Source organism: Nelumbo lutea, chromosome 2 (assembly GCF_056320005.1).
Source record: "Nelumbo lutea isolate HS-2025 chromosome 2, American lotus-T2T, whole genome shotgun sequence".
Taxonomy (NCBI): Eukaryota; Viridiplantae; Streptophyta; class Magnoliopsida; order Proteales; family Nelumbonaceae; genus Nelumbo; species Nelumbo lutea.
The window spans coordinates 44,412,117-44,435,929 of record NC_142685.1 but is presented as its reverse complement, the minus strand read 5'-3'; the positions used below and the strand labels follow the sequence as shown (position 1 = coordinate 44,435,929).

Sequence of the window (23,813 nt, the reverse complement as noted above, 5' to 3'; positions counted from 1 at the left end):
AATCATTGGCCAATCACACTTACCACAAATCTGAAGCATTGGGGAAAACCCCTTTCAAATTGGAGAAATTTTGGACCAAGCACAAAGATTTTTCAAGGAAGGTAGCAACCTGATGGGAGGAATGCAAAGTGGAAGGCTGGCCAAGTTACAGATTTCTAGAAAAGCTAAAGCATGTAAAAATGAATCTAAAAAGGTGGGGGAAAGAGGAATTTAAAACATTCAAGGAATAGAAATTACTCTTGCCATCAGAATTAGATGACCTGGACCAAAAGGAGCAAACCGGCCAATTAGAGGAGAGTGGAAGAAGGAGAACCATCTTAAGACAAGAATGGGAAAAGGTGGTAAGGCGTGAAGAAGTGTATTGGAGACAAGATCAAGGATCAGATGGCTGAAAGAGGGAGATAAAAATTCCATATTCTTTCACATATATGCTTCTGGAAAGAGGAAAATGAATCACATCTCAAAAATAAAAATTGAGCAAAGAGAGACGGAAGACCCTGAAGAAATCTCTGAAGCCTTTGTAAGTTTTTTCGAAGATCTCTATTCAAAGACTGAAAGTATAAACTCTCATCTATGTTCTTGGGAAGGCTCAAAAATTTCAGAGATAAGTAAAATATGGTTAGAAAGGGAATTTCAAGAACAAGAAGTGATGGAAGCAGTCTTTAATATGGATGGTGAAAGGGCACCAGGGCCAGATGGATTTCCTCTTTTTTTCTATCAGATTTGCTAGAATACCATTAAAAAAGATCTGCTAGAGGTGTTTAAAGACCTTTACCACTCGGCCATAGTAAATAAGGGGATAAATCCAACTTCATATGTCTGATTCCAAGAAAGCAAGGCACTCTTGAAGTGAAAGATTTCAAACCTATCAGTTTAGTTGGAAGTGTTTACAAAATTCTAGAAAAGGTGCTGGCTAGGAGACTAAAGGAAGTCCTAAGTGAGATCATTTTGCTTAATCAATTTGCCTTTGTAAAAGGGCGGCAAATTGTTGGTACCATTCTAATAGCAAACGAAAGCATGGAAGAGAGGAAAATGAATGGCAAGTCGGGGGTGATTGTGAAGCTAGACTTGGAAAAAGTATACGACAAAGTGGATTGGGAATGTCTATTAGAAACCCTAAGGCTAATGGGATTTGGAAGAAAATGGATTTAGAGAGTGGAGGGATGCGTTAAATCCACGTGGTTCTCAGTCCTGATCAATGGGCAACCTAAAGGCTACTTCAAGGCTAGTAGGGGATTAAGGCAAGGATGTCCCCTCTCCCCCTTACTATTCACTTTCATAATTGAAATTTTTAGCCAATTGGTGAAGAAGGCAAATCTGTTAGGGTTGGTAAGGGGTTTCGAAGTTGGAAGAGATTCAATTCAGGTGACACACCTTCAATTTGCAAATGACATTATGATGTTTTTAGAGGCTGAAGAAGACAATGTTGTCAACTTGAAAAGGATCATAATCTGTTTTGAATGGATTTCGGGGCTCCATGTTAACTTCCCTAAGAGCAGTATTGCAGGGCTGAATGTAGCAAATGTTCAGTCCCTAAACGATTTTAAGGAAATTCTTGGCTGCAAAGTTGAAAGCTGTAAAGAGATTGGGCCAAATGGGCCTTGGTATCTTTTCTTGTAGTATGTTTTACTTATCTATTAGCTAATGGTTAATGGGCCTATTATTTCTTTTTTGCTAGTTCTCTTTATGTTACTGCCTAGCTGGCTGCCCACTTAAGGGTACACTTGTAATTATGCTAAGATTGAAGTTTAGTAAAAGGATTAGAGAAGGGAGGGAAGAGATATTTGAACTCTCCTTCTTCCTCTTTTCTCTCTAATTTTTCAAGTTTACATCAGTTTTAGAGCACTGATTTACATCTTGGTATCAGAGAAGGTTTCTTTCTTCCTTCTTTTCTTCTTTCTCTTTTCCCATGCACCCTTCAATTAAGAGAGTGTATGGAGAGATAGGTTCTCTATAGTTCAGAGGATCTTTTGCCTAGTTGGTAGAGGGTTTGGAGAGTTTAAATCTGGCCAGAAATTGCCAAGAAGTGATGTTGTACTGTTTCTACCCAAAACCCTAGCCAATTAGAGATTTTCAAAGTTACAGGTAAAAGTGAAGCTTTGGGTGTGGTGCTTTGTGCTTGGGAGGTGCCTTTTGACTTCTAAAAGAGGGTGGTTCAGTTTTGGAAGAGGTTGGGAAGCTCTAGTAGGAGCGGCTGCATCTTCTCTCTTTCTCCCCAACAGCCAGACGTAGTGAAACCCTAGATTTCAAGCATCTAGGTACTGGTTGACTTCAAGTATGTTTATAAAGACCAAATTTCTGGTTTTTTTATTTTCGTTTGATTAATGGAGCAATATAGAAATGAGTTCAAGTAGGTGCCGGTTTCCAGGCTTAGCTCGGTAGATTCCGTTTTGACTGGTGTAACCACAATTAAGCTAGATGGGACAAATTATCTTGCTTGGGCACAGTCTATAAGGATTTATGTCTATAGTAGAGGAAAATTAGTGTATCTCACAAGCAATAAAGTGAAACCCGAAGAGACAGACCTTGAATTTGAGAAATGGATGCAGGAGAACTATACAGTCATAGGATGGTTGGTCAACTCTATGAAGCCTCATATAAGTCAGCACTATCTCTGGATGTCCTCGGCCAAGGAGATCTGGGACAGTGTTACTGAAACCTATTCACAGAAGTTGAATGTGGCTTGAGTCTACAAGCTGAAAAGTGATAAGAAGAACCTAAGACAAGGGGAAGAGTGTAGCAATCTACTATTCAATACTGAAATCCCTATGGCAAAGCATTGTAGACAATCTTATTCAGTAAGCAATAAAAGATCTATTTCTCCTTTTCATATTGTTCACTCTGATGTATGAAATCCTGGGATGAAGTACCAACTATTGTGCAAAAATTTCATGAACTCAAAAGATTTCTTAACTCTAAATTTGAGATCAAGGATTTAAGAGATCTCCGATTTTTTTGGGCATTGAAGTTGCTAGATCTAAGGATGGTATCTTCATTTCTCAACACAAATATGTCATTGACCTCCTTGCTAAGACTGGTAACCTTGGTGCAAAACCAGCCTCCACTCCTATTGATCCCAATCATAAGCTTTCTGCTATAGATGGTGAACTTTTATCCGATAGGGAAGTGTTTCAGAGACTACTTGGGAAATTGTTATATCTCTGCATGACTCGGCTGGACATCTTCTATGCAGTGAGTGTTATTAGTCAATTTATGCATTCTCCTAGAGATACTCATTTAGTTGTTGTAGAAAGAGTTCTGTGTTACTTGAAAGGTACTCCAAGGAAAGGTATTCTATTTGTCAAGCATGGACACATGAAGCCGGAAGCATACAATAATGCTGATTGGGTAGGATGTATTGATGATAGGAGATCCACCTCGGGTTATAGTGCTTTGGTGCCAAGGAACATTGTTTCATGGAGGAGTAAGAAACAATTTGCTGTTGCCAAATCCTCTACTGAAGCATAATACAGGGCAATGGCACATGGTGTGTCAGAATTACTGTGGCTACAATCCCTTTTAGAAGAATTGGGGGTTGACTATGAGAAGCCAATGATGTTCTACTGTGACAACATCAACATGATAGAACTAAGACATTGAGGTTGATAGACATTTTATACGGGAAAGAGTTTCCTCAAGAGAAGTTTGTTTACCATTCATCACCTCAAAAGAACAATTGGTTGGTATTTTGACCAAGGGTGTTCCGAGAGGGAAGCTAACACACTATATAAGCAAGTTGGGCATGATTGACAACTATGCTCAGCTTGAGGGGGAGTGTAAAGAGATTGGGCTGAATGGGCCCTGGTATCTTTTCTTGTAGTATGTTTTATTTATCTGTTAGCTAATAGCTAATGGGCCCATCTTAATGGGCCTGTTATTTCTTTTTTGCTAGTTCTCTTTATGTTACTGCCTAGCTGGCTGCCCACTTAAGGTATACTTGTAATTATGCTAAGATTGAAGTTTAGTAAAAGGATTAGAGAAGGGAGGGAAGAGATATTCAAACTCTTCTTCTTCTTCCTCTTCTTTTCTCCATCTTCCTTCTTTTGTGTTGTTGTTCTCTTCTTTTCTTCCTCTTTTCTCTCTAATTTTTCAAGTTTACATCAGCTTTAGAGGACTGATTTACATCTAAAGCCTTCTCTTCTCCTATCTTGGAATGCCCCTTGGAGGAAACCCAAAGACTCAAAGTTTTTGGGATCCAGTAATAGAGAAATGTGAAAAAAAAAACTGGCCACATGGAAAAGAGACTAACTGTCCAAAGGCGGGAGACTCACCCTAATCAAAGCTTCTTTGGCAAACTTGCCCACATACTATCTCTTGTCCTTTCGAATGCCAGCCAAAATTGTCAATCAGCTGGAAAGACTTCAAAGAAATTTTCTGTGGGAGGGAAGTGGGGAAAAGGGTTCCCATTTCATGAATTGGTCCTAGGTGTGCAATTCTAAGGAAGAAGGTGGTTTGGGAATAGGTCATTTGAGAGAAAAAAAACACAGTTCTTCTGAGTAAATGGCTGTAGAGATTTCCTCAAGAACCAAATGCCCTTTGGACTGATATCATCAGAAGCAAGTACGGGAAACAAGTAAACGATTGGGATTGCAGGTTGCACTTGAACTGAATCAAGGACATAAACCCTTGGAAAGGTATACTCTCAACCTACCAAAATTTCATCTCCTTTATCAGGTACAAAGTGGGAAATGGGGATAAAATAAAATGCTGGACTGATGTTTGGTGGGGTAACTCTACCTTGGCTGAATCCTTTCCTCATCTCTATAGCCTTACCCAAAACAAAGAAGCTCCCATCTCCCTTGTCCTATCCTCACATCACTCTCAGTACAACTAGAACCTAGACTTTAGAAGACCTCTGAGAGAAAATGAACTTGAGGAATTATCTAGATTCTTTACACTCTCAGAGAAGTGTACCTTTCCCCAAACACCCCTGACACTCAAGTCTGGACCCTACACGGCTACACCCAGCAAGTAAGTTCCCAACCAAGTCCTACTTCAAGACTCTAATCAAGAAAGATCAGTTAACTGAACTTTTCCCATTTAAGACAATCTGGTGCACTCACATTCCCTCCGGAGTTTGATTTTTTGCATGGGAAGCCAGTCTGAAGAAGATCAACACTTTGGATCTTCTCCAGAAAAAGAACCAAGGAAGGCCATATTTATCCCCTCATGTTTGCTGTTTGGGTTTAAAAGCCGCAGAATCAGCCAATCACATTCTGATCCACTGTGAGGAAACCAGAAAATTCTGGAATTTCTTTCTAAATTATTTCAATTTTAGTTGGACATTCCCCGAACATGTGATAGACTGTATCAGACAATGGACAGCAAGAAAGTTAAGCAAAAGAGGAAGGATTCTATGGATTTCCGTAGCACATGCCATCTTATGGAGCATCTGGGAAGAAAAAAATAACCGAATCTTCAATAAAAGAGAAAGAAACCTTGAGGAGTTTTTGTCTATCATTTCTCACAGAATTTTCGTTTGGACCTCCAACTCAGAGCATTTTAAAAGAGTACCATTTTCTGACCTCCAAAGAAATGCTGCAGAATTTATGTTCTCCAAACACCAATCTTTAATCCTCCCTACCCCACATTCTCCTGTGGCAGAAGGGGAGATAACCTTGTACTTTGATGGAAGTGTGTTTAGAAACCCAGGTGCAGCAGGAATTGGTGGACTTTTTAGAAGAAGAGATGGCACAGTTATTTGGGCTTTTAGTGGACCGATAGGGATAGCCTCTTCAACAAAGGCTGAAAATATGGCAGCACTAACTGGAATCAGGACTGCGAGAGATCTGGGTTTTCAGAACATCACCATAAAAGGAGATTCAGCAAGTACAATCAGGTGGCTAGCGGACTCTGGCAGTAGGCTATGGGCTTTAGCTCATTTTTTTACTGAAGCAAGGGATATCCTTCTCAACCTAAACGCACAGGGTTGGATCCCTAAGGAGCTAAACACTGATGCAGATGGTCTAGCAAAAGCTGGTGCTCACAGGGATGTCTTGTTTAGTGATAGTTCTCTTCCTACTTAACTCTTGAGTTGTAATTTCTGTGTACCCCTTATGTACCCTCTATTTCATAAATAAAGTTAACATCTTTTTTCAAAAAAAAAATTAGAAGCAAGAAATAACAATTAAAGAAATTGACAGACCTTAAAAAAAGGAAAATAAAAAGAAATTTACAAGTTCCACATTTGGCAGGTTTAAGATACACAAATGAGGAAAGATCTTCCAAGTCCTGCATCACTATAGATGCATTTGATGCATTAACCTTTTCGGTTGTAGTAACCTCCAAACAATAAACTATAATTTGGGATTAGAAATGGTACTTCCACAACACCTTATAGGGAAACTCAAAAGGGATACTTCCATTCATAAGAAAAGAGTTATGAATGAGAAAGAGAAGATTTTTTTTATCAAGCATACACAAGATGAATAGTATTTTGTCCAAATTAAGATTAGGGAGTATGCTTTGGTGAAGGCCAAAGGTTTATAGAACCAGATGGAGAATTCCCATGGGGTGAAGAGATACTGTCAGGCCCACCATGATGGCCCTTGTGGAAGTTTATGACGGTTTTGCTTACATCATGCTAAATATATCCTTGTATGGTTTTGAGATCACAATGAAAACGTTAGTAGAAGGTTACGTATTAATCCTGTCAAATACTGTAAGCAAAGGCAGTTTGCTAGAACAAAAGTGGATAACCTTGGGTTGTTGCAGGTGGTGGTAGTGGTTAGCTGGGTACATCTCACACACAAGAGGTCAGGTTTGACTGTTTGAAGTGCAGACTTGAAAAGGCATCAAACCCAAGAGGTGTGGTGTTCGTGGCAAGAACTTCCGCGTAAAGGGAAAATGACATTGATCTTTGTACTGTAACAATCATAAAGATTCTATGAAATTATGTAAGTAAAGAGATGTATAGCTATGCTACCCAATCATCTAGAGACAATGTTGAATACAAAATATGCACTAAAAACTAAGTATCTGACACGATATAGCACCATTATACAGGTATCCAGCTATCACAGATGTAAAGAAAAGAGCAGATCAACCTAAGAAAGAAATTTATAATGTATCAACTCTACACCTATATTGCCAATCAAATAATAATTCTCTCCACTAAGGTCATCAATTTATTCAAAAGCAATTAAGAAAAGTCAAATCCATTAGAAAATTAATTGAATCTGAAATTTGTAAGTACAAAAGGCCTTTCAACTTTACTATATAATGCCAATATTTGCCTTCACATCTAGGCAATAAAAGTTAAATCAGTATTTCAAATCTTCGATAGTACCATATAATATCATTATATCAAATGCTTTCAAATGGTAGTTGTCCAAATATTTTCATTTTTATCTAATTACTAAGTTAAGGCAGTACAGTAAAAAAAATCTAAACCTAAATCTCTTTTCATCTTTTTACCCGTGTGTCTTGAATGTGTACATGACTGCATGGTGTGAACTAGATTCAGATCTAGAAGAAAACAGATCTAGGCGTGTCAAGAATAGTCAACCCCCACCCCCAAAAGCCTCTTTAATATTAAAGAGATAAAAAGTATGTACAGTTACAAGAATGCCCTTACAAGGCTGAAAGATAAAAAGAACAAATAAAATAATAAGAACTATGATATTGTACAATAAGGACTACTCTAATAATGTACATCAAGATATATCTTCAAACTCCCCCTCAAACTGATCCGTAGACATCAGCATCAGTTTGCCCACAAGAATGAGATGTCGACTCTTAATCATGGCCTGGGTGAAAATGTCGGCAATCTACATGTGAGAGGCAACATGAGGAAGAGATAAAAAGGCTGCAACAAGGAGATCTCTAATAAAGTGACAATCCACCTCGATATGTTTAGTCCTCTCCTGAATGACTAGATTAGATACGATCCTGATAGTGCTCGTATTATCAGCATATAGAGGGATAGGAGTAGGAAGAAAGATCCCAAGATCAATGAAAAGTGACTTCAGCTAAACAATCTCGCTACATGCAGAATACATAGCTCTATATTTGGCTTCAATGGAAGACTTAGAGACAGTTTGCTATTTCTTGCACTTCCAAAAGATGAGAGAGTCACCCATGAAGACGCACCACCCAGTAGTGAAGCGACGAGTGTCAGGGCAACCAACCCAATCAGCATCATCATAAACCCTCAACTATATGGATGATGAGGAAGAAAAGAATAGTCCCTGAGAGGTTGTGTCTCGAACATAACGGATGATGCGGCAAACTATAGTCGTAAGGGGTTGTCTCGGGGTAGAGACAAATTGACTGACGACCTGAACAGCATGTGAAATATCAGGCCGAGTCATAGTAAGATAGATCAAAGAGCCAACAAGTTAACAGTATGGGGTGGCATCAAGAAGGATGAGGCCTTCAGATTTAGATAGCTTGATATTCAGCTCCAAGGGAGTATCAACATGTTTCTCATCAGTGATTCCAACTAGTTTGATGAGATCAGAGGCGTATTTTTGTTGACAAATAAAATACCCTCGACTGCTACGATGAACCTCCAAACCCAAAAAGTAAGTGAGAGGACCCAGGTCCTTCATGTGAAATGAGTTATGAAGTAAGGACTTCAGCTCACAAATGCCGTCATGATCATCCCCCATTAGGAGCATGTCATCAACATATAATAGAAGAATAGTAATACACTGGGTCTTCTCTTAATAAAAAGGAGTAGTCAGAAGAACTCTGATTATACCCAGTTGCAACAACAACATCCCGGAAGCGCTCAAACCAAGCCCTAGGTGCTTGCTTCAGGCCATAAAAAGACTTCTTCAGGCAATAGACACGTGAAGGATCACTGCAATATCCAGGTGGAGGTTTCATGTAGACTGTCTCCTTTAATTCGCCATGAAGGAACGCATTATTCACATCTAATTGGTAAATAGTCCAGAAATAAATAGCAGAAATGGCCATAAGAGTCTGAACTATGATGATCTTAGCGACCGGGGAAAATCTTTCTTCATAATCAATCCCATATTCCTAACAGTATCCTTGGGCAAGTAACCGAGCCTTATATCGATCAAGAGAGCTATCTGATTTCAGTTTGATCATATAGACCCAATAGCTTCCAATAATAGAAGCCTTTGGAGGAGCTGGCACAAAATCCCAAGTGTCATTCTCATGGAGGGCTTGAATTTCGGCATCCATAGCTTCTCTCCACTAAGAACTTCTAATGGCTCACTGATAAGATCTAGGGATATCTATGGAAGAAAGTACAGCAGAAAAGGAACTATAGTTTGAAGGAAAATCATAGCAGTCAGGAGGTCGAGAAATACGGGTAGAACGACGAAGTGGAATAACCAAACTACTATCTAAAATAGGAGAATCTTGGGTCAAGGTATCACTTATAAAGGATATCTGAGATGAATGCTCTGGACCGGGTGGAAGGGGGTTGTAGGCACAGGAGCCGAGACACGTAGCCGCTTGCGAGTGAAGACAATAAGATCTCTATCATTTGAGGAAGTAGTAGTGTCATTTGAATCAAAGACCTACAAAACAGAGATTGAAGGAGCAGACAATCTAGCAAGCCCAACAAAGAAGAAGATATGTTCAAGAAACACAACATTCCGAGAAATCAGAATACGAGGAATAGTAGGATCCTAACATAAAAATCCTTTGTGGTTAGGACTATATCCCACAAAGGCACACATAGCAGACTAAGCAGTTAATTTAGATCGTTCACGAATAGGAAGATGGACAAAACAAAGACAACTAAAAACATGAAGGCTAGAGAAATCTGGGGGATAACCAAAAAGTTTTTGGAAGGGAGAAGTGTTGTCTAGAACAGAGGATGGAAGAAAATTGATCAAATACACGGCTATACTGGCTGCTTCTACCCAAAACGAAGTTGGAGTATGAGACTCCTATAGTAATGTCCGCACAACACAGAATATGTTAGTTCTTCCGTTCAGCTACACCATTCTGTTGTGGAGTGTCTGAGCAGCTGCGCTGAGACTAAATTCCATAACTCCTCAAGTATGCCAAGAAGTCTCCATCTCTATATTCTCCCCATGAATCTGAGCGGAGGATAGTCACATTGCACTTGAATCGATTTTGCACCATAGTATGAAACAATTTAAATGCACCAAAGACTTCTGATTTGTGTCATAGAAAATAAATCCAAGTATATCTGGTACAATCTATAAATAATATGAAATATTTGTACCCAAATCATGAAGTAATAGAATCAAACCAAAAATCACTATGTATTATCTCAAAAGGTTTAGTGGCATGTTCAGATGTGTGAAAGAAATGGTAAAACATGACTTTTACTCAAACAACACGTAGTGCAAGAAACATCAAAAGTATCAATAGGGGGAATTTTATTCTTAATCAAACCAAAGTCAAACAAAATTTTTAATTTTTGGGAATATGGATGACCCAATCGTTTATACCATAAATCCCAAACATTCTCTATAACTCAACAAAGAATCAGACAAAGAAGAACTAAGTAAAGCTGAGGATGCCCCCGATTGAGATTTCTCGAACTCCAGTGCAAACAGAGGCCCAGCCTACGCCCCTTCCCTTTCACCTTCCTAGTGTACCGGTCTTGTATCATTCAACCATCATGAGAAAAGGTGAGAACATTTCCTTCATCAACAAGTTGGCTAATAGAAATCAGATTAGTAGTAAGGTTGGGTACTAAGAGGGTTTTGGAGAGAGGAAAGGATCTGATTGGTGACAGTTGAAGGGATAGATCATTACTACCAATGATGTCTAACTTTTCACCATTAGAAGTGATAATATGTTTATGGTGAGTTTTAGTGGAAGGGATTGGATGATTGAGATAGGCTCCTGTCATATGGTTGGTGGCACCTGAATCTATAATCCAAGCATGTGAAAGGGAAGAACAATATGCAGAGAACTTACCAGACAAGCCAATAGCAGAGAAAGCAGAGGAAATAGCAAAAGATACCAGTTGCCAAACCCTTTCTTCATCCATGACACCTGTTAATTCACCTTTCAATGAAGACTCACCCTTGGTAGATACAGTGTCTGTTGCTGGTCCATCTATAGCCTAATAGGCCAGGGGCTAAGTCTTTTTTTGAGAGCCCTTAGTTGGTCGGACTTGACAGTCTGGAATGATGTGACCATGTTGCTTGCAATAGGTACACAAATTCTTCTTCTTACAGTGAGATGCAATATGTCTAAAACCCTTACACTCATAGCACTAGGTTTTGGAGAGGTCCTTGGAGGTTGGCTTCTTACCTCCATGAGTAACAAAGGTTGTTTCAGCCCCAACTTCAGCCATCTTCCCATCAAGCCCAGCTACAGTGAGAAGTCTAGTCTCTTCTCTCAGAAGTTCCCCTACAACAGAATCAATATCTAAAAGTGCTCCCCTACTCAGAATGTTGGACGTGATTATCTCATATTCAGGTCTAAGTCTCATCAAGAACTGAGTCACCTTTCTCTTCTCAAAGTGCTTCTTAAGATATTTCACACACTCCACTAGATCCGAGGGTTCAATGTGAACAATCTCATATTCAGCCCATAAATCAAGAAAACCAGAATAATACTCCTGTATCCTCCTATCTCCTTGGTTGTAAGAGAATATTTCTGATTCCACCTGATACTGCTTAGATACGTTGGATTGTTGATAAACTTTTTATAGATACATGTACATCTCATATGTTGTTTTCATTCTCCTCATGGGTACAGATATATGATAGTCAATAGAATTCAGAATCCAAGAAACAAGTTTACCATTGTCCAACTTCCATTGTTGTAAAGCTTTAGCCTCGGTCTCGGCTGGTTTGGTGACCGTTCCATTCAGATATCCTTCTAAACCCTTTCCCCCAACATAAAAGTCAAAGTGGAACTTCCACATCCCATAGTTCTGTCCATTCATCTTTACAGGGATAATATCACCTCTGTCTGAAGCCATTACAGCAAGAAAATAGCACAAATAGGGTTCAGCTGAAATTTAAAGAAGTTAATCTGAAGTAAAACTTGATCCAAAGACAAGTAAAATAGGCTGTAATCAATCCAAGAGAGTCAAAAAAACTGAGATAGAAACCCCTTACTTTCACCGGAGATTGTTCAAGATCCAAAACAAAGAAAAGTTTAACACACAGTCCAGAAAAGGAAAGTCTGGGTGCAGCCGCCAAGAAAAAGAGTCCAGATCTCTCTCAAAACTTCATAGATCTCCATAAAAATTGCAGAATATGTTGAGAAGGGCTAGGCAACAACTCCTTTCAATTCTTGCTGCAAACGGAAGTCAAATGAGAGAGATCCAATAAAATCTCCCTCTGGGTGCACAGAAAACAGAAGAGGAGTTCCTGGATAGATCAAAACAGTCCGGGACCACTCAGGAGAGCTGTAGGTTTTCAATAGATCACAAAGGCAAGATGGATCAGAGAGAAGGAAGGTCAAAGAGCAACTTACTCTGATACCATATGAACTGGATTCAGATCTAGAACAAAACAGATCTAGAAGTGTCAAGAATAGTCGACCCCCACCCCAAAGAGCCTCTTTTATATTAAAGAGATAAAAAGTATGTACAGTTACGAGAATGCCCTTACAGGGCTGAAAGATAAAAAGAACAAATAAAATAATAAGAACTATGATACTGTACAACGACTTCTCTGATAATGCACATCAAGATATATCTTCACACATGGCACATGCCCTTACACTAGTATTGCTAAAACCATCTTCATCCAAAATGAACCATGTTCCATAATACAACAACTTACTCCAACCCACTAAGATTTACAGCCAGGAGAGGATTGCAGCATGAACCAAGGAACAAGATATGTCATTAAGAGCAGAATAAACTCCAAGAAGGCAGGCATCACTTGACAAGAAAAGAAAGATGGGACTCAATTCCTAAATAGATTTATACATGAAGACCTGTTCAGATGGTCAACCATGAGCACCTTGTAACTCCACTTCTCCAAATGCAATCAGCCTCAACCAATTCAACCAGCAAAGACAGAGGCGAAAGCACATAAGAGGACCTCAACAAGGACATACCTTTAAAATCCTACTTCTGAACAAAGCAATTGCTTTTTCTAAAAGTACAAAAAGAATATTACCATACATTTAAGAAGTCCTCTGTTGCTAAAATATTTGGAGGATTCTCAACCTATTATTAGTAATTCGGATGCTCATTAGAGATGATGCAGGAGCCTTATTTTCAATGGTTCTTTCTATAACTATTTTTATACAAAAAACCTTATCTCAATAGATTCTTTCTAAAACATTTGGGGGATTTTTGCATACTTGTAATAGTAACTCCTGATAAGGAGTTCATGATCAACCACTAAAGAGTTGAAGCCTACACTTAGCCTATTGTGTATTGTTGCTTCATCAGCAAGTAAGAGGTGCAGTACAGCAATCATCTTCCCTCTTCTGGATTTTGGGTCAGATATTACAGAGGATTATTCCTTTTTCCATTCTTTAAAGATTCAATAAAAAAATGAAACAGAAAAACCACAAAATTTTATGTAGTTACAAGGTTGTATTTAATGGACTACAGCCAAATGTCAAAAAGAATCCAAAGACATCGATCATCTTGCTTTATGAAATGATTATATTTCTTTGGTCTTTCGGAAGGGTCAAAAAGTACAAATTCTGTTCATGTTGTGTATGGAAATGATTTATCATCCTATAAATTTTTTTATGAGCATTACTTTTTCCATTTTTGCTAGTGATCAAAAGAAAATATAATTAGTATAGTTGTTTAGGGAGAAACTCTCCCAGGATAGCTTTAATTTTTATTTCTCGACCTAGATAGTTTTGATGCTGTCTGGCCTTCTCTGTTGGGAAGCCAAGGAGTCTAATCCCCTTCTTGGGCATTTTAGATGGCTTTGTTCTCACTTCAGACCCTACTGCTTCTTAAATCTCTTTATTAATAAGTTGATGATCAAAGATAAAAATTAAGCACCCAAATACAGGAAAATGGAAAACTGGAACAAAAAAATTAGGTAGAACTATTTCCAAATTATAGGAAATATGAAGAACTTGGTTAGTAGCCTCACCTGCAATTTGGTAGTGGCAAAATCAGCAGGATGTGCTTGCAAAAACTTTGAAAGGATGGATCGATCAGCATTTCTTGAATGGACATCACCTTTTCTATTTCCAAACCAATCTGAGTAATCAGGGCAGATAGAGGTCCCAACACTTTGAAGCAGTGCCTTAACTTGCTGGAAAAGTAAAAAAGTTAATGACAGAGTATGATAAATATCTCAGTCTTCGTCAAAAACATAACTGGAAAGAAACTAAGGTAATATCATTTATGTTCATATATGTGTGTCCTTGTGCACATGTAGAAAGAGGCAAAGAGATAAAGATCATACTCCTTACAGGAAGGCAGTCCAACTTACCTGATTTTCATCTGACCGATTAGTTGCGCATATTTCCCGAAGGCTTGGCTCTAAGTTCTGACCAGCTAGAGTTCAAGGAAAAACATTATAAATGGAAAAGTTTACTATACAACAGGATTTTTAATAATGGAAAAAAAAAAAAAAAACACGGAAGGAATAAGAAAAAACAAATACATCTTGAGTTAACTTACATCCGTTGTTATTGAATCAAAAAATTACTAGCACATAGGATATTGAGAAGACCTCAACCCTCTCCACCAAAAAAACCAGGTGACAAGGATTAAAGTATAAATAAAATACTGGATACTTCTGGATATCCTTAGTTTTATTTTTAAGTAAATTAATTGTAAAAAGATACAAAGAGGCTATGCATAATCAACTGTCATATGCATATGAATATGGATGCATCTTGAAAAATAAATAAATGGATTACAACATAAACATAAAACCAAATGGAACAAGCTACATTGGTTGGAACATGGTTGCTGATGAGAATGGACTTCAGCACAAAAGATGGGAGCACATGATAGATTGTGTTATCCGGTCAGATTAAAACAAGAGAGGCAGGCAATAATGCTTTACCTCCATCTAATGGAGGTGAAGGAAATTCTTTCAAAACTTTCTCCATATGCTTCGAGCTCTCAGGACTAACTATACGAGCCACAAGACCCTCCAAGATTTCACCTTGCACCTTTATATGGTCTTTTGATCCTGCACATTGGTACAAACTATCAATATTATTGATAGAATTTTATAATAGAAATATCAACCAAGCATAACTACTAAAAGGAAAAGAAAGGATGAAAACTAGCTTCATCAACTTGAAGATGGAAAATAAGCAAAAATTAATATTAGTATAAATTTTGGTTAGTATAAATTAAGTCTGTCGTTTTCTAAAAAATGGAGCAGAAACACATAGAAACCATTGCTTCCAAAGTGGATTCACAGATTGTATTCCACCTCTATTCTTATGGAGACTGTACTTGGTGTTGCAGTAATGTGCAAGGTGGGTAAGCAATTTACAGGTAGAATACTTACTTTACCAATGGGAACTAACACACCACCTACTAAGTAGGTTAGGTGCTAATCTAATACCACTCTAAGACAAGTAGAGTGAAGGAAGAAGCTCTTACTCTCTTAGGGGTAAGGTGCTAATCTAATGTCACTAACTTGCTGGCTTGCTAGTGCAGCTAGAGTGGCATTTTTTCTTTTATAGTGAAATTTTATATTAGAAGGGAGAGGTCTCCTTCAAAAAAGTGTACAAAAGTATCTATATACTTGTAAGCTGTTATGTACAAAGATATCTTCAAATTTTGTTTGTATGTTTAATGCGAAAGTTTCAAATTTTGGGTTTTGTTTTATGTTTCTTTTGGGGTGTTTGGTTTAGTAAGAGTTTTGTGTGGTTGGTGTGATGGATTTGGGTGTTAAGTTTTCAAGAAAGTGTTTCGGAGTTTTTTGGTCCTAAGTTTTGTTTGGAGGTGTTCCTCAACACCTCTCTAGGTTTAATTCACTTTTTCTTTTAATGAATTTTCTTTTTACCATCAAAAAAAAAATCTTCAAAAGAAAAGTCGTTATCTCTTATGAGCTGTTGCTAGTCGTCATATAAGTGCTTGTACTGAAAAACCCGCAAAAAACACCAGCATCCTTTCCATCTTCCCAATGACTACTTCTAATGGATTTTGGCATTCTTTGAAGATTCTATTGTTCTGTTCCTCCCAAATGAACCAGCAGACAATCCTTTGAAGATTTCATCTCCAAAAAAAGAGATATCAATCATATCCCTATGCTAGTTGTATTCATCTATTTCTGAATTGTACATGTCTATGAGGCTGTACATATTGTACTTTTCTTATAGTCAATAAAATACAACAGTTATTCATCAAAAAAAAAAAGGAAAACACAGTGGTTTAGCATACCAATTCACTTCAAGCATTCAGAAAACAAGTCAAGCATGCGATCTGAACAGTCCTCCATGAATAAACTCATGGACATGCAGACTTACAAGTCTACCAAATGTGGAGTGTCCATTCAAGATGCAACACTGCAATTATTTGATAAAAGAGGGTCCTTGAAAATAGATGTCACTGTGTGGCTTAGAGATCCAGACTCACTGATATGGTGTTATAGAAATGAAAGGAAGAAATTCAAATGGGTAACACAACATATGAATTTGACTATACAATGGGTGGGAAGAGAGGCTAATGCATTTGCTGACCTTCTAGCCAAGCAAGGAGTAACTAGGGATCAGTTATATTGGGCCCAACTGTAATCTTTGTGCTGTTTTCTTCTCTTAAAGAGTGAGGCTGCATCTCGCGCCTCCCTTTGGGATGCTTGTAACAGTTTTTTATCTTCTTGATGATAATGAATTCTTAATGAACTTTTATTTATAAAAAAAAAAGGGTGCCACTGTGTGGAATGGAGAGGAGTATGTATCCCACTTACACTGTTGCCCCGTGTCCTACAAGGTTTGGTAACACAATCATTTCTCAAGAGGTGTTCCAAAAGACAATCCTACCTTCATTTCCTCATTGCTGGTAATTTGTTTCATTCTTAAAGACTGAATCTTATGGAACTGAGGTTTATAATGTCAGTGTCAGTGGAAAAATCTATCACCCAAATATAAGAAACATGTCAGAAATGTTGTATGGAAAAATTGTAAAAATTACAGACATGGTAGAAACAGTGTGAAATATGCAAAAATATATAATGATATTTTGTGAAATGATGAAAGAAGCATAGATGCACCTTCTTAAATCATTATCTCATTCTAGACCAATAAACAACGAAATTATGGTTAATAGACAAAACAATATGCTGTGAAGTTGGTATGTGTACTTTAGGAATCATCATGATAGATTGAGTTAGAGCAAAACTTGAACTCGGGGAAAGTGCAGATCATCATCGCCATACATGCCTTATCCCAATTATATGTGGCCAGCTACTGGAATCCTGATAGATTGAGTTAGAGCAAAACTTGAACTCGGGGAAAGTGCAGATCATCATCACCATACACGCCTTATCCCAATTATATGTGGCCAGAATCCTGTTTTGCCATTCTGTTCTGTTTAATGCCTTATCCATTAAATTATTAGCACTTAAATCATTTCTTACCACTTTGACCCATGTCCTTTTTGGTCTACCCATACCCCTTTTATCCCCTTCAACTTGCAACAGATCACTTCTCATGAGTGCTGTCCAAGGTCTTCTATGCATGTGACCAGACCATCTTAGTCTACTTTCTCTCATTTTATTGCATAGAAAATGCAGATGATTCTAACAAATCAACCAAATAATCTATCACAAACAAAAACTTAGATTTAACTTCATATTTGAAAAGAATTCCAAGCTGGCTCAAAGTGGTAATCATGTCACCATATCTTGTACTCTACATTAAGCTATTAGTTTTCATTGGGGAATATGTCAGTTCTAGTAATAATTCGTGTAGACACCCTTGGAAATGGAAATATGTCAAGGACATTAGGAAATATATGGACACTTCAAACCATGCATGGAACCTTACCCCTTTTTATCTAGTCATTTGGAGAAGTTATCAAGTAAATATTTTTCTAGAGAAAACTTATTCTCTAAGGTGGTTCTTACAGCCCTAGAAAGCTATATTTTTTGAGTTTCTCCTTTCTTTGCTCCAATTGATCTACTTCTGAAACACACTTCTATAGTATTTTGTGTATTTTATGCCGTTCTTCTGCTGCTTTCTTTCACTAAAGCTATACTCACATCTTTTTTTGTTTACAACTTTGCATTTAAACCTATATGAAGAATGATATGGCAAAGGCAACAAAGGAATGCTTTAGATGCTGAGATTATTAAATCAAATGGCACTCAGAAGCTCAACCTGGTACAGAAATATCAGCAACTTCATCAAGAGCCTTACAAACAGGTGTTGCAGTTCCTTCCTCACATAGCGCATCATATGCAGCAAAAAAAGAGGCAACAGATTTCCTTCAATAATAAAAAAACAATAATCAGAAACTTAGAACTTAGATCTGACAAATGAAACTTCTAGGACTTACTCTGGTCTAACAAAAAAAGCTCACCATTTCAGAACTAGAATTATTTTTTTAATTGAAGACATGTTTTATCACAATGTAAGTTTGAATATCATTTCAGACAAACAATAATAGGTACCAAAATCTTTGTAACTTTGCAACACCGCATGTTCCTCAAATCATTCATCACCATATTTAATGAAAAATCATAGGAAACCTATGATACCCAGGTACCTCTACATGCCTAAGGTATCAGACACAATACATAACCAATACAACACCAGATACTGCATGGATACTTCTAGATACATTCTATAGCATTAACACTACTAAAATATGTAAATGGTATGCTTTAACAAATCATACTATAAAAAATCTAACTAAATTTGGCAAGACATTAGTTTTGAGAAATAACAGTTATCTTCAAAACATGCGATATCCATACTGGTAAAGATTTCCAGGATTTTAGTAAGAAGAGAGCAGTATCCCCATTTTCAATATCCATGTCCATGAGATTATCAAAGCTGGCTGTTTGAGCAAAAAGAAACAATTCAAGCAAAATAAGCATCCAATAATGAGTAGAACAAATAAGATACCGAATCTCTAAACAAAACATAATCAGAGTTTACACACCAGTTGCTCTCCTCAACCCTTTTTTTATCAGCAAATAAACTTTTATTAAATCATCAATTACTGATGAGAGTACAGAAGTTTTAAAGTTACAGCAAAGTAGTGACCCAGATTACAATATAGCCCTAAGCTAGGACATCCGCCAGTCCATTTGCTTCCCTCTTCACTCAACCAAAGCTAGTATTAAACCTCCTTGCAAGTTGGTCTGTTTCTCTGAAGACAAATCTAAGCTTCCAAGGTACTGAACTGATTTGGTTTGCCCAAGATATGACCAGGAGTGAATCTCCTTCAATTTCCATTTATGTTGTTTCAATCTACTCAGCCAGTTCCAGGCCTTGTAGGAGAGCCAGCATTTCAGCCTGAATTGAGTCACCAAGGCCCATTGATCCTGACAAAAGTGCTACAATTGTTCCTTGATGATGCCAATTCTAGATCGTTGTGTAATGTATAAGAAGAATCATGAAGCTTATCACATGTATGTATATTCATCAAGCTAGGTACTTGGATGCTTTTTCCCTTGACTTTCTGTTTTTCTCTTACTTTTTATCAAACCAAGCACAATATAAGTTCTAACGATGATGGCAGACCAAACAAAAACATGAATCGATAATTGTTGGCAAAAGCTCAGAAAAACCAAAGTGGAAGAGGAAGTAAAAATCCATTGATGCAGGAATGATTGCTACTCTTACTCCATCTCCTTGCCTATACCTGTCCCTCAGTTTCACATCATGCTAGATCAAAAAAAATTGAAAACCATGGTTGTTAAGACATCTAGATGATTCTAGGTGACAGTGAAGCACCTACTAACCTAGGCAGATATAAATTCTATGTTCATTCGCTAGTCTTGTATACCAATCAGCAATTCAGCATGTATATAAATTGAAAAAATAGAAACTCCCTTCATCAATAACATTAAGTTTCCTCTTAAAACACAGCAAATCATCGTATCTAAAAGACAATAGTATTTTCGGAAAATCATCATATCTAATAGTATTTTGAATCTACTTTGTTTAAGTAAAAGGAAATTTTCTATGAAAGGAAAAAGAAAATTACAAACTGAGTAGGTGTTAAGGCAACATCTAGAATCAACTCTAACAACAGCAAAAACAAAAACAAAACTAATGATTGCCAATAGACCAAATTACAACTTTGTAATCCCAACACCTCCCAAAGACTATCCCCAAGGTCTTCTTTCTTGACTTCTGTAAATTCAGGCATCACCAAGACCCAATCTGCAACAGATTTACAAACATCCGCCACTAACCTATCCAATTTCCATTCCTTGTCTTCAAAGAGTCTTCTATTTCTCTCCTTCCAAATATTCCAGCATATGGCAAATGGTAGACATCTCCAAATTACCCTAGCCATCTTAAAGCCTCTGGAACTTGGCCTTGAATAGAAAATCTCTGCAGGAGAACTTGGCTGAAAATTCCTAACCCCAAACATTGCAGCTTTGTCGCTTTCAGCAGCACCATATCTGGACTGAATTTTATCACTACACTCCTTACTAAAACCTTTCTTCCTCCATCATTCAGACTAGACCTGTTCATGGGCCAGGCTCGGTCTTGGCTTTTGTCAAAATTCTAATGGGCCTGGCCCGAAGCCCAAGCCCATGACAGTGTAAAGTTGGTCCCGAAGCCCGGCCCATGAACATTCTAATTCAGACCCCTAAAATTCCAAGACAGCAGTCTCATTTCCAGTTTCAACCTCCACCACCCCTTATTTCCTTTTCTTATAACAGCCCCTTCACTCTTCTTCCACCAAATCCTCTTCCCTTTCTTCGCCTTCCTCCCACTCCTCGCCTCTTTCCCCTAAGACTTTTTCTTTTTTTTTTTTCAAATAACTCCCTTTATTTTTTTATGAGTAGATAAAAAAATTTATTTAAGAGAAAAGAGGTTATAAATGAGGGTGACAAGTCATCACCTAAGTACAAGACCAACTTTCAGATTAAATAACAAGCTCTACATTACATATCTGATAACCCAGGACCTCTCCTAACCTAATCCCAAAATACTCCTTTTCTAACTGACTGAATTCTGGATGTAGAGAACACTAATGTGGATTAATCTTATCATAAAGAATCAATCCTAATCATAACTTATTGCTGACAATACGAACAGTGGGGACCACCTTAGTGGGGTCCACATTAGTGTTCTCTACACTGGAAGAATCAGCACCCATTCTATCACTGAGTTGCCCACAGCCGCAACCATCTTGTCTGCTGCATACTTTGTCTTCGGAAGTCCTGTTCCTCTCCTTCCAGATGTTCCAGCAAATTGCAAATGGGATACAGCTCCATAACATCTTCACCTTCTTACTCCCACTCAGCCTGGGCCAAGTAAATAAAATCTCTGCTGTTGAAGTTGGATAAAAACCAGAGACCCCGAAAATAAATGTAAACACCTTCCACAGGAAGCCTGAAAAGTTGCATGATATGAATAAGTGAATAGCATTCTCTTCCTGCCCCTCACAAAGATAGCATATGCTAGCCATATTAAAACCTCTGAATTTCAAGTGATCAGCTGTCAAGATGCTATCCATTGCTACCAGCCAATCCAGAGCCTCAACTCTTGGAGGGACTGGGTTTCCCCAGATGCCCTTAATATGACTTGAAACTTCCTTTATTCTTCGTCTACAAGGAATTGTATTCTTCCCTTCTATGACTTGAAACTCTTGGAGGGACTGGGTTTCTCCTTCATCCCACACCTCTCCCCCCTTCCCCAATAGCCCTCCTTTTATTATATTCTTCCCTTCTATTCTTTTCAAATTGTTTGATTGCCTTCCTCGCCACCCTCTCCCCACCGAAGAAGAATAACCCCAGTGACTTTCCCACTTTCACTTGTCTATCCACTAGATGCTCGACGTCCACCCTCCCCTTATTGATGTTTTCTTCTCCTAAAATTTTGTCTCCTTCGATCCCTTCTGCCACCTCTCCTCCCTCCTATTCTCTTCCGTTTCTTTCTGGACTTCCACTCCCCCTCCATCAACCTCAACCCTTACCGCATCCTGAACCGAAGCTCTTCTCTCTGTTGTATACCCTCTACTGATGCTCAGTCCTATCACACTCCTCAGATAATCTTGCTCTTTAACCTGACTACCCATCCTTCCACTTCTCCAGATCTAGAACTCCACACCTCTCCCTCCCTTTTTTTGAAGAGGTAAGACAATTTTATTCAAAAAACGAGAACATACAACAGAGATCAGGCCAAGATAAACAGCCTGAGAACAACACAAGTTACAAGCTCCAACAAGACAGACTGAAATAAAAGAGGCAAATTCAGATGTCTGAACTCCTCAGTAACAGACACCCAAGAAATCAGCTTGCCCACTGCTCTCTGCACTAGCTCTTCAGGACTTTTAACTCTATTACAGAAAATTCTGTTGTTCCTTTCAGTCCAAATGGACCACAAGACTGCTGCAGGGATGGTCCTCCACACTAATTTTCCTTTCTTATTTAGGCCTACTACTTTCCAACAGCAGAGCAGATCCTTGACCGACCTAGGCATAACCCAGCTGATGTCCATGAATTTCAGGAAATGCTCCCACACCTGCGAGGAGACTGAGCAGTGAAGACAGAGATGATCTGTAGATACTGGGAGGGAACCACAAAGACCAGAAGAAGGATCCAAAATTTGAATGCCACGCCTCTCGAGATTAGATCTGGAAAGGCATTTGTCTAGGACCATTGTCCACACCAGAAAGTTGGAATTAGATGGGCTTGTTGGATTCTAGATCTGAGTAGCAGGGAAGTCTGTGAGGCCTGAGATGCACATTTTAGAAGCTAGAGACTTGACAGAAAAACAACCATCAGGTTTCCATTTCCAGCACCATTCATCTTCCAAGGATAGGTCTATCATCTGCTTCTGTAGAAGCTCCTATCAGCTCCATAATCTCTTCCAGCTCCCAGTCAAATAAGTTCCTCCTAAAGAGGGGGGTCCAAATAATAGAGTCTCCAGAAGAACAATAACTCTCCTAAAGAGGGGGGTCCAAATAATAGTGGGCCTTCCAGACACCAAGGGTCCTTCCAAATATTAATTCTATCCCCTTTGCCTATCTTGACTGAAACTCCTTCCAAAAAATTAGAGAAATTCTTCATGATGCCTTTCCAAAGGGAGTTACCCCAAATTGGAGGAGGATCCCTAGATCTCCAATTGCCCCACTCCACCCCATATTTTCTAGCTATAATGGTTCTCCATCAAGCATTTCTTTCAGAAGAAAATCTCCAAATCCACTTACTGAGAAGGGCTGAATTAAAACTCTTCAGTTTCCTTATTCCCAAACCACCTTCTGCCTTAGGAAGGCAAACTTGATCCCACTTAACTAGGTGAATTTTGTTTTCATCTTCCCAACCCCTCCAAAGGAAATTTCTCTGAAACTGCTCCAATCTTTTTGATACTTTGTTTGGGATAGGGAATAAAGACAGGAAATAAGTGGGCAGATTAGAAAGGGTACATTTTATTAGAGTTACCCTGCCCCCAAAAGAGAGGTATTTTGCCTTCCAGGAAGCTAATTAATTCCCCAATCTTTCAATGACTAGGTCCCAAACCGAGGAAGAAGAACAATTTGCCCCCTAGGGCAGACCCAAATATTTCACAGGGAGGAATTCAGTCTGACAAGCCAGCACCTCAGCACAGTCTTCTAAATTGGCAACTTGACCCACTGAAATAATTTGACTTTTGTTCAAATTAACTTTAAACCCAAAAACCACCTCAAACTAGGTTAAGATCCCAAGCACTGGATCAACCTGAACAGGGGAAGCATCCACAAAGCATAATGTATCATCTGCAAATTGGAGAATATTGACGTTTCCCCCCTCAAGGGATATTGCAAATCCTTCCCA

At 38.3% G+C, this 23,813-nt stretch overlaps 1 protein-coding gene across 2 annotated transcripts in view; it reads right to left on the bottom strand.

Annotated features, from left to right (window-relative positions):
- The window catches only part of LOC148870262 (tRNA ligase 1-like), a 150,820-nt gene that overhangs the window by 86,793 nt on the left and 40,214 nt on the right, over positions 1 to 23,813 (bottom strand). For both annotated transcript variants that reach the window (XM_088973552.1, XM_088973551.1), the window contains exons 8-11: positions 18,190 to 18,296; positions 14,919 to 15,047; positions 14,337 to 14,401; positions 13,992 to 14,156 (exon numbers count right to left, since the gene is read on the bottom strand). In XM_088973552.1, coding sequence (XP_088829678.1) covers positions 13,992 to 14,156; positions 14,337 to 14,401; positions 14,919 to 15,047; positions 18,190 to 18,296 — 466 coding nt within the window. The remainder of the gene's footprint in view (positions 1 to 13,991; positions 14,157 to 14,336; positions 14,402 to 14,918; positions 15,048 to 18,189; positions 18,297 to 23,813) is intronic.